This window comes from Cercospora kikuchii (genome assembly GCF_019650295.1).
Source record: "Cercospora kikuchii DNA, contig_00001, whole genome shotgun sequence".
Lineage (NCBI taxonomy): Eukaryota > Fungi > Ascomycota > Dothideomycetes > Mycosphaerellales > Mycosphaerellaceae > Cercospora > Cercospora kikuchii.
Genome location: NW_025408582.1, coordinates 2,953,648 through 2,972,441, shown reverse-complemented (window position 1 = coordinate 2,972,441; position 18,794 = coordinate 2,953,648). Strand labels below are relative to the sequence as shown.

The 18,794-nt window shown below is 53.9% G+C and overlaps 5 protein-coding genes across 5 annotated transcripts; 3 read left to right on the top strand and 2 right to left on the bottom strand.

Annotated features, from left to right (window-relative positions):
* Nucleotides 1–946: 946 nt before the first annotated feature.
* Nucleotides 947–6,147, top strand: CKM354_000112900 (uncharacterized protein; the record flags this gene model as incomplete). Its single annotated transcript, XM_044796241.1, has 3 exons — nucleotides 947–1,043; nucleotides 3,473–5,988; nucleotides 6,037–6,147. The coding sequence occupies 3 exons, from the start codon at nucleotides 947–949 to the stop codon at nucleotides 6,145–6,147; spliced, it is 2,724 nt and encodes a 907-aa protein (XP_044652176.1).
* A 965-nt stretch (nucleotides 6,148–7,112) lies between these two features.
* CKM354_000112800 (uncharacterized protein) lies at nucleotides 7,113–8,836 on the top strand (the record flags this gene model as incomplete). Its single annotated transcript, XM_044796240.1, has 2 exons — nucleotides 7,113–7,261; nucleotides 7,363–8,836. 2 exons carry the CDS (start codon nucleotides 7,113–7,115, stop codon nucleotides 8,834–8,836), a joined length of 1,623 nt encoding a protein of 540 aa, XP_044652175.1.
* A 2,445-nt stretch (nucleotides 8,837–11,281) lies between these two features.
* Nucleotides 11,282–12,880, bottom strand: CKM354_000112700 (uncharacterized protein; the record flags this gene model as incomplete). Its single annotated transcript, XM_044796239.1, has 1 exon — nucleotides 11,282–12,880. The coding sequence occupies one exon, from the start codon at nucleotides 12,878–12,880 to the stop codon at nucleotides 11,282–11,284; it is 1,599 nt and encodes a 532-aa protein (XP_044652174.1).
* A 1,578-nt stretch (nucleotides 12,881–14,458) lies between these two features.
* On the bottom strand, nucleotides 14,459–16,094 carry CKM354_000112600 (uncharacterized protein; the record flags this gene model as incomplete). Its single annotated transcript, XM_044796238.1, has 3 exons — nucleotides 14,459–15,394; nucleotides 15,445–15,827; nucleotides 15,887–16,094. The coding sequence occupies 3 exons, from the start codon at nucleotides 16,092–16,094 to the stop codon at nucleotides 14,459–14,461; spliced, it is 1,527 nt and encodes a 508-aa protein (XP_044652173.1).
* A 965-nt stretch (nucleotides 16,095–17,059) lies between these two features.
* On the top strand, nucleotides 17,060–18,468 carry CKM354_000112500 (uncharacterized protein; the record flags this gene model as incomplete). The annotated part of the gene is made up of 5 exons (XM_044796237.1): nucleotides 17,060–17,078; nucleotides 17,150–17,183; nucleotides 17,241–17,302; nucleotides 17,359–17,776; nucleotides 17,829–18,468. 5 exons carry the CDS (start codon nucleotides 17,060–17,062, stop codon nucleotides 18,466–18,468), a joined length of 1,173 nt encoding a protein of 390 aa, XP_044652172.1.
* Between the last annotated feature and the right edge of the window lie 326 nt (nucleotides 18,469–18,794).

Here is an 18,794-nt window from a genome sequence, read left to right as displayed (position 1 = left end):
CCAGAGGGCAGCAAGAGCTCTGCGGTTTCCTCTGTCGTAGCTGCTCCATGTGGGCGGCATGGTCGTGAATAGCACGTTGCCCTATCGTGACCAACGACGGCATGGCTTGTGATAGTCCTTGTCCAATGGCATGGGCACGTTGCAGCGGGTGTAAGGTGAGGTTGCAACGTGGAAGAAGGTTGTCAATGTTGCTGTCATTGCGCGCCGAGCTCGGCTAATCTGGTGCCGACTTTTGTCCAGCGGGTGAGATGTCCCCAGCTTTCAGAGATGAGTATTTGTGACGCTACTATATCTCTGGCATGCCGTACATTCAATGTCACCTCGAGGCTTGAACGGCGACTAGCCACGCTCAGCAACCTTGGCCGCTCACTTATCATGCGACGCTACTCCAGCAAGACCGCCAATTGAGCCGCAGGTCGCTTGACGCAGATCCATATCGAAGGAGACTCGTTTCCGCCAACCTACGCGGCCTGGCGAACGCGTTGTCAGCAGCCAGCCGAGCCCGCTGCGCGCCTGGCCGTTCTCCGGAGGATGATACCGCTACCCTACACTTGTGACCCAGAGAACCCACATTGGGACGCAAGCGTACGCGTCTGACGGCCGCCATCAGAAGGTCGCATGCTGATCCGTTGCATGTCGTGCTCTTGTGATCCAGGCACTAGTGGAGCTCAGGCTGGTCGACAGCATGGCCAACGCTACTAGCAATGGCACCTTGCACTTGGATCCCGTTTGGGATGACATGGACCGGTATGTCACCCAAGAGCTTACCCACAGGCCTTGGCCGCAAGGTTGCAGCACTGACCAGATCGTTACAATACGTCCTCGAAGCTAATGTCATGGCAGAACTCTGGGGCAGCTGTTCATGGCAAGTTAATACTCCCCCGCAGCGTCGCATCGCGTGCGCATCCTTGAACAAGAGTCAATGCTCATTGTTGTTGATCCTTAGATGGGATTCGAGGGAACTAGTGTTACGCCCCAGATCAAGAAACTGATTCAGGAGGACCATCTCGGATCCATCCTGCTGTCTGCCAAAAACCTGAAAAGTGTTGTGAACTGACACTCCACTGGGCCCTGCTGTGAGTCATGTATATTGGTTCCTATATACCCGGGACCCCAGACCCTGTATACTAGCCCCTATATAGTACCATTCGATAGTGTAGATAGTTTTGTATCCTCTTTTGCCCGACAATACGAGAGAGGGTCCCTTAGTGCCCCCCGATAACATGCGACGATACGCGACTTCGTAACAGGTTATGAGCCCGGGTTAGCGCTATTGTATTCCAAGCTCCGATAGAAGGCGAGGCGCGGTTCACCGACAGAGTACGGAAGCCGAAGGCAGGACAACAGGAACGCTATTGGCAACAGCGAGACACCGAGCTAGAAGAGCAAGGAAACAGCCCGAGCTGTGGCTGTATAAACAGGGACAGTAGCAGCAGAGACTGCGCCAGGAGCCTGCGGGTGAAGACAGGCACACAGAGGAAGGACTGTGCCCTCTGTGCTCAGGGACAAAGGACAATGTGCCCCTGTATAAAGAAGGAGCAAAACCCTTTCCATGGTTAAACATGAGTCCCAGATTGCAACTGGGTGTAGGACCCCATGGACCCTAGCTGAGGGACTGAAAACAGCGGTGCAGCTGCATGCAGAATTGCAGCCAGCCCACCTGCAGCTGAGACCAAATGCAGAAGAGAGAAGAGCATTGAGGAATGATAGTTAGAGTGAGGACACCAAGACAGACAACAAGGGGAGAGGATGTTGCAACAGAGGGCTGCAGAAAGTGTAACAGCAACCTGCAGTACACCAAACCTGCTGTTGGCAGAATAACACTTCAGAGACTGCACCCCAAGCTGTCTGGATTAGTACCTTATCTCTGGTGCTGGGAGAACTTGCCAACTCTCAAAGGAAGATCTTGCAGTAACCAAAGGCTTGGTTTATACCAGATATGTTATGTTCAGGGAGGAAGCAGTTGCAAGGCAGTTCTGACATGGACTGCTGATGGCTCATAACACTTCAGAGACTGCCTGAACCTCTCACTACCTCTGGAGGCCAATGGTGAATCCAGGATCAAGAGGAGTCATGAACCTACCTTTGTCTTATGGGATAGCTACAGGAAGTCCTGAGCTGGAGGGTGCCAAAGTGGTATGCTCCCTTGATTCCCATATGCCAGCAGGAAAGCACGGCTGCTTGATAGCCGGATCATTCCAACAGGAGGCTCTAATCTGAGGAGGGACAGAGGGTGACCCATGTATAGGAAGAACCCTGCAATCATTTGACTTTTCCCCGCTTTGATTCTCCTTGGGACAGAAGGACAACTTTCCATCTGACCCAATACTAATTCTACAAGACTACAATGGATACTCAAGACAAATCCTCCGGACTTCAGAAAAGACCATGCCCAATCCTATGCAAGGACAATGCAGAAGGATGGTTCAGAAGGATGGAAATCTTCTTGAGGGGAGAAGACCTGTATCACACAATCTCCCATGAGACACACACCCATCACCCCAAAGTCACAGTACAAAGCAATCTGGTGGATATCTTTGTGCATAGGGGAGGATGATGAAGAGCTGGTCTCAGAACTCCAAACTGCAAAGGAGGTTTGGCAAGAGCTGAAGAAGAAGTATGCAGACAACCAAGCTACAGGAAGGAAACTTCTGAAGCAGTACTTCAGTTTCCAAAAGGCAGAGGACATGAGCATTGATGGAGCATGGACACACCTTCAGGCACTTGGCAAAAGGATCAAAGTTGCCCAACCTGAAATGGCTGCTGCCATAAACCCAAAGGCAAGAGCACAGGTACTCTTGTCTGGGCTTCCAGAACAATGGTCTACCATCAGAGATGCAATAGATGGTCAACCCTCACTGTCACCTGAAAGCATACTCTCAATCCTTCAGGAGAAAGAGGTGAGCATGCCTGCAGGCAGCACACCTGTGGCCTTTGCAGCCCGAGCTGCATCATCAAGAGGATCATCATCTCACAGAGGAAGAAGATCAGACAGCAAGATGTCTGACAGACAAGGACTGAGATGCAAGCTATGCAATCAAGCTGGGCACTATGTTTCAATCTGCCCATACTTGGAAATGGCCCAAGGAATAATAAAGGTGGTCTCTGAGAACAAGATCTCAGACTCAAAGGCCTTGGCCCTAGTTGCACATGATCAGGATGATGATTGGGATGAGGAGGTGGATTGAACAGCCCCAGTGCACTGTCAAGGGGAGTGTTGTGAACTGACACTCCACTGGGCCCTGCTGTGAGTCATGTATATTGGTTCCTATATACCCGGGACCCCAGACCCTGTATACTAGCCCCTATATAGTACCATTCGATAGTGTAGATAGTTTTGTATCCTCTTTTGCCCGACAATACGAGAGAGGGTCCCTTAGTGCCCCCCGATAACATGCGACGATACGCGACTTCGTAACAAAAAGTAGTATTCCCGGACACCTCACGTGCAATGGGCTCTGACAAGGGGTAGATGCTGAGCAGTGCACCGAGCTGGTACTCGAGTTGCAGAAATTGGCCTATGATGCTGGCCATCCAGTGCCACTCCTCATTGGCGTTGACCAAGAGAATGGCGGCGTCAACAGTCTCTTTGATGAAATCTATATTCGCCAGTTCCCATCAGCCATGGGACTGGCAGCGACAGGCTCGAAAGAGATCGCCTACGAAGTAGCTAAGGCAACTGCTGAAGAGATATCAGCATGTGGTGTGAACTTGATGATGGGACCCGTGCTGGACGTCCTGACCAACGCTCGTCATCAGCCTCTTGGAGTGCGGACAACAGGCGACGATCCCCAAGAAGTCTCTTCGTACGGCATTGCCTTTATGAAGGGCTACAAAGACGCGGGATTAAGCACCATGGGGAAACACTTTCCATCGTATGGTAGCTTGGAATTTCTTGGATCCGCGTTGGATGTGCCTACCATCACTGAGAGCCTCGAGTCGCTCAGCCTGAACGCGTTGGTACCGTTTCGAAATGCGATCAAGGAAGGCCTAGACGCGATGATGGTCGGAGGGTGTGCAATGTCATCGGCTGGTCTGAATGTGATGCACGCCTGCCTTTCCGAGCAAGTGGTGAACGACCTCCTACGCAACGATCTGCACTTTGAGGGAGTTGTCATATCGGACTGCCTTGAAATGGAGGCTTTGAGTCACAACATTGGTGTCGGTGGTGGCACAGTCATGGCCATTAACGCTGGTTGTGATATTGTGCTACTATGCCGGTCGTTTGTGCATCAGCAAGAGGCTATCGATGGGCTCAAGCTCGGGTTGGAGAACGCGATGATGACAAAGGAGCGCCTGAAGAAATCGTTGCAGAGGGTGCTGGACCTCAAGGCGAAGTGCACCACATGGGAGAAGGCTCTGCACCCTCAGGGCATCGAGCTTCTGTCTAAGCTGCAGCCTTCACACACTCAGCTGTCGACCAAAGCATACAACTCCTCCATCACCGTGGTTCGAGACAAGAACAGGTTACTTCCTCTGACGAACATCATCGAGCCCGAAGACGAGCTCCTGCTACTCACACCGCTTGTCAAGCCTCTGGTCGCTTCTGCTGCAGCTCGAGCACTATCAGAGCAAGTCCCAAATGGCTCGCCGGAACCCGAACACATGCAGCGAAGTGCTTCAGTCATGAGCGGTGAGCGCGTGTTTAGAGAGCTGGGTCGCACACTGGCTCGACAACGAACTGGACGTGTATTACATACATCCTACACCGCGAATGGTGTTCGACCGCAGCATGAAAATCTCATCAACAGAGCTAGTGCTGTCATCATTGTCACTGCAGACGCGAACCGCAACCTGTATCAGCATGGTTTCGCGAAACACGTCTCGATGATCTGTAATTTGCACTACACATCTGCTGGAGAGAGACGAGAAAAGCCACTGATAGTCATCTCTGTCAGCTCACCATACGACTTTGCCATGGATCAGAGCATTGGCACCTACCTCTGCACTTATGACTTTACGGAGACAGCTCTCATGTCACTTGTGAAAGTCTTGTATGGAGACTTCGCACCCGCGGGCGCTCTTCCAGGATCTATCAGTCAAAGCCAGAAGCTTTCACAGTCGAAGCAGCATTGGCTTGTCGAAGCCTTCAACGAAGAGCGGGACTCCCACTCACTGGATGTCTTGATCAAATCCGTAGTGGACGGCAATACTCCTGGTCTGCATTCGGAACTGGCGAGCGCGACCTCGAATTCGTTCCTTTTGCGGAATGCTGACATTCAAGAAGCACATTACGTGGTGAGAAACTCCAGCACACAGGCACTCTATGGCTTTTGTGCCACATATTTTTTCCCTGCAGCTGGCAGCGGAGTGATCGGGGCCATTTTCGTTGATCCGAGCAGAAGAAAGCTATCAATTGGCCATTCACTACATAACCGCGCGATCCGCACCCTTCTGCAGCGAGAAGGCGTCAAGAGATTTCAACTGGGATCGCGCTTGCCCAGTATTTATCTCGGCATACCCACAGGGCACGGCGGGGAACGAAAACGACTTAGATCATGGTTCGCCAATCTAGGCTGGAATACGGCACTCTCACGATCAGTGTGCAGCATGGTCGCTCGAAATTTGTCGACTTGGAGCCCACCAGAAGGTATGGCCAAGAGTCTACAAAGTGCAGGTGTCGACTTCGACCTGGTGTACGGATGGGACTATGCAGCACCGATTCTCGACCACATCAAAACGAACAATAGACAAGGCCTGGCAGAAGTCTACAAGATGGCACTTGCTGACCCATCAGCTTGCGGCATCATTCGTGCCAAACGGCCTGAGGACGGTGCGCTTGTTGGCACAGTAGTGTTGTACAACATGCAAAGCCAATTTGCAGAATTCGTACCGAGCATGAAAGATCTGGGAGAATTGGCCGGCGGCATCTCCTCGCCGGTGATCAGTCCTAGCGTGGGCGAGTACTCGACATTATTGCAAGGCCTGATCTTGCTTGGAGTGAGACAAGTGAAGGGACAAGGATGTAATGTTTGTGTTCTGGACTATGTGAGCATTCCCATTCCCTCGCTCGTGGCATGACTGACTCTTCTACAGATGGATGGCGATGGAAACTTTGACGGGCTGAGTGCCATGGGCTTCAGTGTGCTGCACAACTTTGAAGAAGTCAGCTGTGATGCGGCGACCTGGACTATGGTACCGACGTAGATGATCTGAAGTTGCGCAAGGGACAACAGCACTCGACGATGTGACGATATGGAATGGATCTGAGCTCAGGCAACCTTATGTCTAACCTTGTATGCTTACCAGTACATTCTAATAGACGCATATGACACTCATGGCTGCATTCCGATCACTGATCTTGCTCACATGTAGGTCTACTCGCAGCTATTTCACGAAATCCGGATCTGCCGAATGTCGCCATTGTGTACTTGAATACTGATCCTTCAACGCTCGACGTGACCAGACCCAGGTACAACTACCATCTGCTATACACATCTCTAAATCGTGACCGAGAGAGAGTTCCTTGATAGAATCATGGTGCTGTTGGCATCCACGTGCATGCTTGTCGAAGGTCTCCACTCGGATGAGAGTCTGGACCAGCCAGCGACTCGAGCGGGCGTCGCGCAGCCTATCAACGTCGGCCTCACCAGACGCAGATCCCGGATGGCTATGACATTGCTTCCGGGCAGTGCTTCCGCGTGCTCGACCACACGAGAGACGGCAGCGTGCGCATGGAGCGCGTGTCGCAGAGATTGAGCGTGTCGCATCGATAAGAACGAGACAGCACCCGATGATAGAGATCAGTCGCGGCGACTCCATGCGTTCGCAGAGGCTCCGAAGCTATCACGAACGCCGGACATCGCAGTAGCACAAGGGCGGCACACCAGTCACCTTCCCGACCATCTACTGGAGCAGCTCGCACTGGTGGAGGGTGGAATCGCTGGGCGGAGGGAAGGGAGCACGATACCTGAGACACCGGACATCGAGTCCTGCTGTCGCACCGCCGGCCACTCCTCGAGCAATCCATGAATGAGAGTAGAAGGTCACAAAAGAGCAGCGACAGTCGCCGAAGTTGGACGGACAGGCTGCGCTGGAGGACCGTCGCCCTATGCAGAGCTCGCCCGTCTGCGATACTACCGCGAGGTGGGCGCTGATGCGACGTCGCCATCATGGATCTCTCAGGCTTTGACCCGTCGACCATGACTTACCTGGCCACGCAGATGCAGCAGCCAAACCATGGAGCGCAGGATCCTTTCCAAGAGATGTTGCTGCCGGCCGAGTACCAGGAGCACCACTCTACGTACGGTGGTTATGCTGGGTACGTGTGGAGAGTGCTCTCCGAGTTCAGCTCTGGTCGCAAGAGCTCCGGGCAAGTGTGACCTTATACAAAGCAGGTGCTAACCGTGTTCCGCGTTGCAGGAGCGAGGACTTGAACCTCCACAGTCTGCAACAGCCGCCGCAGCTGAAACGCTTCGCCAGCGCCTACGAGGACCCCTTCTCCGATGTTGTGAGCGCCTTTGATGCGCAGACACAAGATCCACACGATCCGGAAGCTCCTTTGACCGATTCGAACAACAAACTACTCGGCTTCTCACTACCCACCTTCGACTATAGACTGCTCGACTACGGCTACCGTCATACCACAATATCTCTCGCAGCGCAGCTCCATGGCATGTTCTTTCTGGCAGAGTCTCCATGGGCCTCCGCAGGAGATGCAAACCCTCCGCCTTCGGAGCTGACTTGCTATCGAAGAAACCTTTTTCAGATCACTGGAGAAATCACTCTCCCACGAACGTTACGATATATTTTGACAGAGCAAGGGGAACAGATTCCCATCATAGGGCAAGAGCTCGTAATCAGTGCGAACGAATCGACAGAAGGAAACCCTGTGAAAATCATATCAGTGCCATGGAAGACACCCGCGGGTCCAGCAGGACCTGCGCCAGAGGACAAGACTGAGCGCGAGCCGCCGTCAATACCCCTCGACCTTATGAATGTGCAGGAGATGAATACAGACTTTGCGAGCTTTCCCTTTCAGTGGAAGCGGCTACAGTTCCGAATAGCGACAGCCAACAATGGAAGGCGCAAGGAGCTGCAACAACACTTCGTTGTACATCTCAAGGTACTGGCTACCTTGGCCACGGGAGGCAAAATACCCATTTGTGCTGTTCGCTCTGGCGCCATTATAGTGCGAGGACGTAGCCCGCGGAACTTTCAATCTCGCAAAGACATGCCTCTCGGTGGCAATGGGCACATTCGCAAGACATCGAATGTGACTCGAGCTGCGACAGTGCATGGAGGAGAGAAGTCGAGAAACGACGGGCCCACGTCAGCGCCTGTCAAGACCGAAGCCCCAGCTCCTACCATGTCCATGTATTCATATGATGCGCATGAAGGCGTCGCGCAAGGCGATGCTCAACATTGGCAGCAAGCCAACGCCGGAGCGGCCGACTCAGCAGCGATGGCACCTCCACGCAGCACTCCGCAAGAAGCTGCTAATATATATCGATCGACTTCGCCGGGCCTACAACCTCCCAAGAAGTCATCAATGCCACCTCCTGCACCGATCAATTTATCCCTGGTAGAAGACGACTCGCCAAAGCCAGGCAGTAGTCAGACCCCACCCGACTCGGCACAGAAGGCGAAGAGGCTTCAGATCCCAGCGCGACCGCCTTCCTTCTCCATCAACACGATCAACAGCCCAGACGAAAGCGCGGATCTTCTGTACGAATATTTCCCCTTGAGTCTTGATGACTGGATGCCGCCGGTGGACGCAGTGTACAGACCACATGTCGTTCACCACATCAAGCTGAGAACGGATCCTCGAGATCCGACGATTACCCATAGTGCAAGATCGAAGAGCAAGCGCATGTATGTTCCGGATGATGATTGAGCGGCGACCCTCGGGATGAATTCTCGTAGGGATCTCGTGAGATGCAATTCTTTCAGTCAGAGCGCGCTTTGTCGCAGCATCGGCCTGCGCGTTAGGCACGTCTGTTTGCCCCAGACGTGTAGACACTTTGGCTTTTCTTTTACTGGCCGTTGTTTAGGATACGGACGCTTCTGCCCACTCTATGACGACCATGGAGCAGGATACTGTTGAGCCATGGCCCGCTACGTGCTTCTCTACATGGAGCAATCGAAAGTGGCCCAGCACAAACCTGCGAATCCAGCAAGGTGCGACAGATCCAAAAGGAGAGCGTGCGTATCGAGGTGTAGTTCGGTGCGAATTCACTTTTCGGGCTGCCTCGACCCATTGCGAACTTTCGATCCTGCTTGGCCAACTTGCGTGCTGTATCACACCTGCGAATTGAGCTACCAGGCTTCCCCTGTTTCACATTGTTCCGGCCAGGACTGCGGGCGATTGATTCTTCTTCTGCCATGGGGAAACTGCCTAAGGGATACTCCAACCCAAGCTGGACTCAGAAATTTGGGGAAGGAACGCGGCTTCGAATTGACATACGATGCAACTGAATGTGATCTTAGATGGAACAGCAGAGAAATCTCGAACCGAATGAAGTTTATCAGATGTACGTGACGAGAATTTAATGAGAAATTTCCAATGCTCGAAAGGAAGGGGCTTGATGCTGATGCAGCTTGTCTCCTTCCACTGCGTCTGCTCTTACTGCCGCCAATTCCGTATGTTGCGAGAACAGGGAGGTCGGTATGTGCTCGGCTTCTGCTGTGCCACGCCAGTAAGGATCAGTGAGACTGGTGTAGCTGCTGCGACTGCAACCTCGCCGATCCAGACTCTGTCACTCCCTCAGCTCCGATGCATTGTGGCCACATTCTCCAGAAGCCAATGTCCCATGTCTCCCGCACCCCAAATAAGCGGCCATGCGAAATGCAATGTATCCATGCAGCCAGCCGTTCGCAGGAACAATTCGATCGTTCCATTCTGCCGTGGCTCCTGCATAAAGTCACATTCGTACCATACGAACACGCAGAACTCATGGCCCTAGGGGTTAGCTCTCACGGTTTCATCGCAGCGTACACTGGAAGACCATCGGCTTCCAGGCTTACGCTCCATGACGCTTATGCTTGCACTACAACACCAGAAGAAAAGTGGAAAGTAGACAAAGAGCCACGGTATGGACTGGAGGCTTGGTCAAGGGCAATACTCTTACGTGACATTGCATTGCATTGTCCATGAATCCTGGTAGCAATGCATGTGTACGGGGAGGCTACACAAAGGGCGATGCCGAACAACGTCTAGATTCTTCTCCCAACGAAGGCCACCGGACGGCGACGAATGGCATTGGTGATGACCCGAGAACATCACCAGTTCACTGATGAGGCGCAACGAGTATCGAGTACATGCACATGTGTCTACCCGCCTCATTCCCTTCACCCCATAGCACGTGGCCTCCACACAAGGAGATACATGTACGTAGCCCGCTCGCTACCACCACGCGTGCCATGCGACCCATGCCATGCCATGCCATGGCTAATAATGAAGTGGCGTCTGTTAGCCCCCTGCCACCCGCCCGCATAATCACCAGGATTTCGCAGCCGAATCATTTCACTCCTCGAGCTATGATCGGCAGTATGTAGTGACATTCTCTCCACATTCCCACCACGGCATCACAACCGTGTCCTCTTCTGGGAAACCCGTAGCCCTCTCCGTCCATTATCCTGATCGAGCCGGAGGCGACCCCTCGAGTGATTATTACCGACATCAGGCTAAAATCCGAAACGAGAAAGAAGAGGGAAGCCCCAGCCCCCAATGCTACGGTATGATCGACCATTATGTGGCTTCCATGCACCCAAGCCGAAAGAGCCGCTTAGTCGCCCGTCGACTGCTCACCGAGTTATGCGCGTGCGTGCGGGCGTAGTCATCACCTGCTTGGAGCTTGCATAGTGTCACAATCATGGGTCAGGATCCTGTTCGTCCTGTGACCATCGGCACTTCTGTTCCGTCTGTGTGGAAGACTTGGTGGGAAATGGAATGTGGTGACCGTCGAGCTGCATTGATTCGCTTTGCCGTGTATGAAGGTCAAGACGTATGCGTTTGTATTTTCATTGCGCGTTCGCCTTGAGTATCTATACTGTAAATAGTCCATCTCAGCGGTCATCGCCGTAGTAGACAGTGTTGTGAATGCTAAATTGCCAGTTCGTTCCATAAAATGGGTGTGATGGATGTCCAAAATTCTCCTCTCGCAGGCTTGTTCGCCGCGGATTGCCATGTACTCCTCACTCCGCGCGCCATGTCGCTCGTGATGCATCCAAACAAAGTATGCGATCCAGGAATCGCAGTCACATCTCAAATCGCACGTCAAATCTTCAAGTCCTTCGCAGCTTCGTATTGAACACTGTCCTCGCAGTGTCAATTTATCAATCATAATCCCTCTTCCATACAAGCGACCGCCACCGCAGCCCCGAATATTGAGCTTTCCGGCGCGAGACTGAGAGTCACAGCTCCTCGTGGCGCGCCCGACTTCTCGCATAAATCATCCAGATATTGTTGACATCGTTCGCGGAAGCCAGGATACTTCTCAATGATCGTACCGTTGCAAGCAATCGTCACGCCGTCCGCACTGTCCAGACTTTCCGACTCGGAGCGTACTCTCCACAAAGCGTGCATCGCAGTGGCAATGTAAGCCGAAGCTCGTCGCGATATCAAAATGGCAATATCGCGGATAAATTGCAGATCTCGTGTCCGTGGCGTTGAACGCGTAGGATGCGCTTGCAAAAACACTGCGCGGGCCTTTTCCAGTTTTCGCGACGAATCGCTCTCAAATGCGGCCAAGATTCTCGAGTCAAAAGTATATGCCTCTTCAAGGCCTTGCGGAATCTGTCCATTGAAGAGATTCGCACTTTCAATGGCATCCAGCATGATCAATCTTGCAATCTCGCCCAAGTAGCGGCCGGTCGACAAGTACTCCAGTGGCTGGAAGTCAGGTATCGAATGATCTGAATTCAATCGCTCGTCGTACTTCGTCTTGGGTAATGAGTGTTGGCCAACCATGCTGAGCTCGGTGTTGATCAATACGCGTTCAGCTTCGGTATACCATGAATCTGGACGTGATCCGAATTTTGATTTGGCCAATGTTCCTCGAGGTAAGAAAATAGCAGCGTTCGTGCCAGTTCCCAAAATCAATGACACGCGTGTCGAAGGATCCCGGTAGGCTTGTGAGATGAGAGTCCCAGCACTGTCATTGATGATGGCGCGCATCTGCACATTCAGGCCCTTTGCGTTGCATGATCGCATAATGAGTTCGCTCAAATCCTGTCCTTCCACGCCATGTGTTGCCTTGAATCCCTTACCCATTGCCATGAGTCGCCCACTCCGCGGTGATGTCTGCTCGATGGGAAAGGACCATGCCAGGCCCATGGGAAGGTGCGCGTCAGTTGTGCCATTGGCGTGATTGTAGTCGCTCAGCATGTCTGAGATTCTCTCGGCCATCCAATCGAAAAACGCTTGACCCTTCAAGCCACGGATCTTCTCATCAATGACAAAACTTCGTATCCTCCTGATCTGTAGGCCATCGCTCCCGGGTTTGGATTTGCCAGTAAGTCGAATCAGTGCTATCCGAAAGGTCGAACCCCCCACATCTAGGGCAAGGTAATCGCCTCGCTCATGACCAGTTGGTAGAGTATGTGTGTACGACGGCAGCATGGAAATGTCCGACTGGGCCAGCCGTTCCCGACATTCGGCTTGGATTTGAGCAGATATGGCCAACAAGCGCTCAGTCTGTAGGGGAGCCTCGAAGCAAGTTCGGGTCTCTTGGAGGAACTCGTCCATGCTCTTGTCTTCTGCCCCACTCTTCTCGACTACATGGTGACCAACGCGTGACTTGGAGCGGTAGGTAGGATGCACCACTCGAACCACCGATTGGATCATTACGCTCATTGCTTTCCCCAACTTGAAAGATTGCAGGAGGTCCAGGAGGATACACAGGCAGGAACGACCAACAGCAAGGCCGAAAGAGGTCATGTATAAGCGAATGACGAGGTGGCTCGCAAGCAAAGTCTATGGTCAGCGTGACTGAGGGCGAGCGCGTTGGCAGGTGAGGTGGCTCGAAGCTGTCATGTGCGGGCTCAGGGAACAGCCTGGGGGAGCAGATTGGCCGTGTATATGGGTAGACTAGGGACGAGGACGAGGACGACACTCGGAGGACGGTGATGGTGACACGGAGGCGCTAACAGAGTTGGTCGTATTGCGGGCAGCGTGGTCGGGAGCATCAGCAGATGTGGGCCTTGGGAAGAGCAGACGCGTGGTGGTGGGCATGGCGGTGATACATGGGAGGCAGTCTGCGGGTCCTGGAAGAGGAGCGAGGGCCGGGCGAGGAGGTGGGCGTGGTGGATGAGCGTCGGAGGAATGTCGTGTCGTGTCGCGGTGGAGGCCGGCGCAGGAAGGTTTCATCGAGGCATTGCAGCAGAGAGCAGGTAGTGTGATGATGATGTGCTGCTGGGGAGCCGATCAGCAGCCTGGCGTGGCATGAGATGAGATGGGCCTGCCTGCCTGCCGCGCCAACTCCCAGCAGAGCGACGACGGAGCTTCAGAGAGCGCCGAGCGAAAGCCACACGGCAGCAGCAGCACCAGCACCAGCAGCGGATCGTATCAGCGAACGCCCCTCGACCACCGCTCACCCGAGTTGCAGTCTGGCGTTACATTGCGCAGAAAACCCCCAAGCAACCTGCTCTCAGATCACCATGCGAAAACCTGGAGCGCCCGGCTGATCCCGTCCGTGGTCCTCGCCCAAAGCCCAAAGCGTCGAGGCACGCTGACGCCGCCCGACCCGCCTTTCGTGCAGAGACGACCTCACGTCCGCCTATCTCACGACTCCCCCTTGTGCCTCCGCGCGAGACGCTGCTGCTGTTTCATGCGAGAGTGCTGCATGCGCGCCGAGGACAGGCACAGGTACAGTACCAGCACCAGCGTCTTTCCACCGCTCACGCGAGCACGCCCGTCCCGCGGAGGCGTCTTGTTGAGCTCGCGCCGCCGTCTGCGCGGACGTAGTGTGGTAGCCTCTTTTGCTCGGCGTGCGTGGCAGCCACAATCGCGGGGCGCCTCCGGGCAAGAGATCTGCCATGCTTCGACTCCGGCTACATCTGGTGACGACTTTTGCCGGAGCTTGTCCTGCAACCTTGGGTGCTGCTGGGCATATACACAGACTAGCAGAGGCACTATCTTCACGCTGTTCGGTCAGCTAACCTCATTCACAATTACAATACTAATTAATCACTGCTGAATCGGGAAGCTGCCATTGGACGCTCGCAATCGTTGGAGTCATTCTCTCTCTTCACTAAAACCGCGTTGATCTGTCGTCATGCAATACTGCCAGACTACTGCGACTAGCAGTGTCTGGTGACCGAAACCTCAACGCCTTGCTCGAATCCCCGATGACTCCCTGATAATTTCATTATCCCTTCGTTTCAACACGAGCGTGCAGCAGCTCGTGCACAGCAGCAATGTGAATCTTCGTACACCCATTCATGCAGTTTTCGATGAAAGAAAGCCGGATCACAAATCTATCCCTGCCTGAGAGATGAGATGGTGCCACGTCGTACATTATGCCTTCGACGCAATGTCGGTCGACGTCGTGCCAACGGGTCTGGCGCCCTGCACATCGTCGAGTGTCTCGTCCGTGAATTGCAAATCTTCCTCGACGGGAACGGTGTCGCGAATCTTTGCAATCATGACGGGCAGCGCGATGATCAGGCTGCCGGCCAATAAGCCCCAGCAGGATGCGAACATGTTCATGTAGGGAACGCTTAGTCCATCCAGGCGCCACATGATTGCACCACCTGCCGACTGGATGCCCTTGTAGAACCCAGCGTAGTTGGCAAGCTTGCGGCCGTTGTTGGTGATGGCGCCCATGAACCAGTAGACAGCAGTCTGCCACGCAGCATCGTAGAAGCCATAGACCATGTACAGGAACATTGGTCCAATGTAGCGGCCCTCAACCCAGTCAATGATCTCTTCGGGGTTCTCCTTGACTGATGCGCGCGTGTAGCCAGTCTGGAAGACGTAGCCGCCACCCCAAATGGCCATGGTGAGCACAAAGAGCGAGATCCAGCAAGCCTTGGCACGAGTGGTACGTCGCACCTTGTTGAAGTCGAGCGCGTTGCCAAACACCCAGGCTCCCACAATTTGCATGAGCCAGTAAAGAGTGTTGTTGAGCGCGCGGGTGCGGACGGTGAAGCGAGCCAGGTTGACGCCGTTGAAGTGGTAGGTGTAGAACCAGTTGGAGGCGAAGAACATGGGGAAGAGCAGCAAGACCCAGGGGTCGCTGATCAGAGTCTCCCACAGACCGATCAATTCGGACTTCCATGTTGGGTGCTTCATCAAGATGACTCTGGATCCGTCACTGCGAACCACCTTCTTGGCGTCCACCAGAACCCACGCAAGCATCCCGCCCATGAAGGTCAGCACCAGAAAGCCAATGTACGTGCCGTTGGATACTGTTCCATTGTGGTTGTCGTTGATATTCTGTCCCAGTGGAACCTGCTGCCAGTCAGTCCGCCGTTGTATCGGTCGACTTGTTCGCCACTCACCAGACTGCCGATCACACCGCCCATATTAAAGATCATCCAGAACCACGAGATGAATCGACCCTTCTCAGCTTCGAGTGGGTAAGACATCATAATTGCGCCTTGTGCCGACCAAAGGATTCCTGCACACACACCGAGCAGTGCGCCAGCGAAAGTGATGAATCCGAGGTTTTCCGTGAAGTTGTAGCACAAGTACGCGGCAATGTAGACGGAGTAGCCGATGCCACCGAAAGCCATTGACCATCGAATGCCAATGGTGTTGGTGACGGTACCGGCGAAGAATCCAACTACGGCGAACGTGGAGTACAGGGCGGTGTTGGAGTCGTTGCTCGCACGCGCGTTAAGCTGGCCTCCACCTCCTAGTCCGTTGACGGCATTGAACATGCCTTGAAGACGTTAGTCGATGGCTCGAAGTAGCTGTGTGCGGTTTGACATGGCTGCTTACCGGGACACAGGAAACACACGAAAGCTACCAAAAGCAGCTGGGCCTTGGGCGAGGCATAGTGTGGGATTGTGACGGGCCCGATCTTGCGCGATGTGTACATCCATCCTTGTGGTGCTTCGCGTTCGGTGAAGTGATCACTCGAGTGCGTCTGCGAGTCGGTTTGGTCGACCTCGGGGGAGGGAGTGGCCTTTTCGTCGAAGCTCGACATGGCGGTGGTTGCGCTGGAATGTGGAGCAAGGATGCGGAAGGTTGATGTTAAGCTTGTCGGAAGGAGCGAGTGGTTGTCGGCGACGGCGGACGATTGCAGTCCTGGTCGAGTGCTAGAGGCTCATCGGTTCGAAGAGAGTGGCACGCGAGCAGCAGAACGGCGGTGCGCACAGCGCATGAAATACGTCCCCGAGCTGAAGGATGCTGCAGTAGTGAAGGTGGAGAGAGCGGCGGCCCTGTAACTATTTGGAGATTGGCGACGCCGTGCGGTCATTGGCCCAGCTATCTTAGAGTTTCGTCGCGCACACGTGATGCTCTCGGCTCACGGCCTGTCTGGCTTTCTTGGGCGGATTACTGTCACTTTGGGTGGCGTTCAGGCGATATTGCAGACAACGCAACAGTCTCGATGGTTGCACGATGTTGCACGGCAGCGCTGATGACAGCCACAGCGTTTTCGCGGCAAGGTGCATGACGGACCAGGGCTCGACGGAAGCAAGGGTTCGCGGGAGGGAAGGACTGGGCCTTGGGGTAGCTTCTGCCGTTATCAGTTTCGTGTTACATCCTCCTCCCGGCCAACGTCGCGCGTGCTCCTCCTCGCACCCCTCCTGCTTGCAACTCTGCTATCGGACTGCAGTACCATCTTGACCACGCGACGAGGGGGTCCGCCAACACCGCTAGGGAGGGTGCCATCACTATCGCCAGCCGGTGTCGAAACCTCACTCCTCACGCCCTTGCCGTTTCTGCGACGGATGCAAGCGCGACGGCGAGGGCTTCCACCTGCCTTGCCAGAATGAACGAGACGTCGACGAGTTGCAGCTTCCTGTCGGCGCGAGAGGGCAATCAGGGAGCTGCGATGGCGCACGTTGCATCGTGGCCCTTGCCAGCGAAGCCTATCACCTCGATCCCTTCGGAGTGGATCAGCCCAGCTGTAACGTGACGTGCGAGCATTGTAGCAACGTGAATACCATGAGTTCACCACCACCAGGCCTCGCCGGCCAAGTATAATCTGCCTTGCTGCCTCCTTGCCGTCCTGCAGACCCATCTGCCGCGCCTGAGTTACACAAACTATTCCTCACTTTGCAGACACCATGTGAGTATGGCCGTTTCATCGACTGCATATATGCCAGAAGACTGAGACGGCGCCAAGGAGACTCATCATTCGAGACGACAAGGCCACGGCCTCGAAATACATCTCCGACTACATTATTGGTACACACTTCAGTCTGGAAATGTCCAAACAATCTGCTCACAAGTCACTTCCTCAGACCGCATCAAGACTTTCGATCCAACGCCAACAAAGCCATTCGTTCTCGGCCTGCCAACAGGATCATCGCCGGAGGGCATATACAAGAACCTCGTCCGCGCACACAAAAATGGCGACATCTCCTTCCGCAATGTCATCACGTTCAACATGGACGAGTACGTGGGGATACCGCGAGAGCATCCGGAGTCGTATCACAGCTTCATGTACAAGCACTTCTTCAGCCACGTAGACATCGACCCGGCCAACATCAACATCCTGAATGGCAACGCCGACGATCTCGAGGAAGAATGCATTGCCTACGAGGAGAAGATCAGTCGCGCAGGTGGCATCGAACTGTTCCTCGGAGGCATTGGCCCAGACGGCCACATTGCATTCAACGAGCCTGGTTCAAGCTTGCAGAGCAAAACCAGAGTGAAGACGTACGACACCCAGTCACAAACTCGTCCTTGCCTTTGCTAACGCCAAATGCAGCCTCGCCTACGACACCATACTCGCCAACTCACGCTTCTTCGGTCACGATGTCACCAAAGTGCCCAAGATGGCCCTGACAGTTGGCATTCAAACCGTCCTCGCTGCCAGAGAAGTGGTCATCATTATTACCGGCGCCCACAAAGCTCTGGCTCTCCAAAAGTGCATCGAAGGCGGCGTCAACCACATGTGGACACTGTCATCCCTCCAAATGCACCCACATGCCATGATCGTCGTAGACGAAGACGCCACCTTGGAACTGCAAGTCAAGACGGTGAAGTACTTCAAGTCTATCGAACAAGTCGCCGCTTCGCAAGGCTTTGACCAAGTCTTGACGTCAGAGGATATGATGCTCAAGAAGCGCGACTCTGTGCTGGAAAAGCTCGACAGTCCAAGGAGTTCCATGGACAAGTCGTTCACAGTGTCGCCGGAGCTTACACTACCTGAGGCTGGCAGCACGAGTGCGCTGGCTCTTCCTGCAAGTCAGGAGATCACAAGACCTGTCACACCTGAACTCATCCCCGACTCGATGCACGACAGATTGCCAGATCAGCCTGTGGTTGGCAAATTGGCAGGGTTGGAAGTCAAAGACTTGCCGATTGTTCCTATGCATGAGCGTGTCGACTCTGCTACTGCGGCTTAGGTGCTCACTGTGGATCCGAAGAATAGTCCTGATTGAGATTGAGAAGGGAAATCAGAATGACAAGGGTCGTCCCTACCAATGTTCACTGAGGAGACACGACTTATGTATTCTGCTGTGTACTGCATCCGCGCCATGCAACTTTGAAAACTTGCCACATATATACTAGACTTCCTGATACACAATAGATGCAGTCATGATTACTGCGACGTTGCACCCAAATTCCTCTCGTATCCATTGCCGTCAATCATTGTTCTCATTCCAGAAGTCTGGATACGTAGAACCAAGTGTGGAGGTAAGTGCGACTTGGTACTGGGAACACCTAGCAC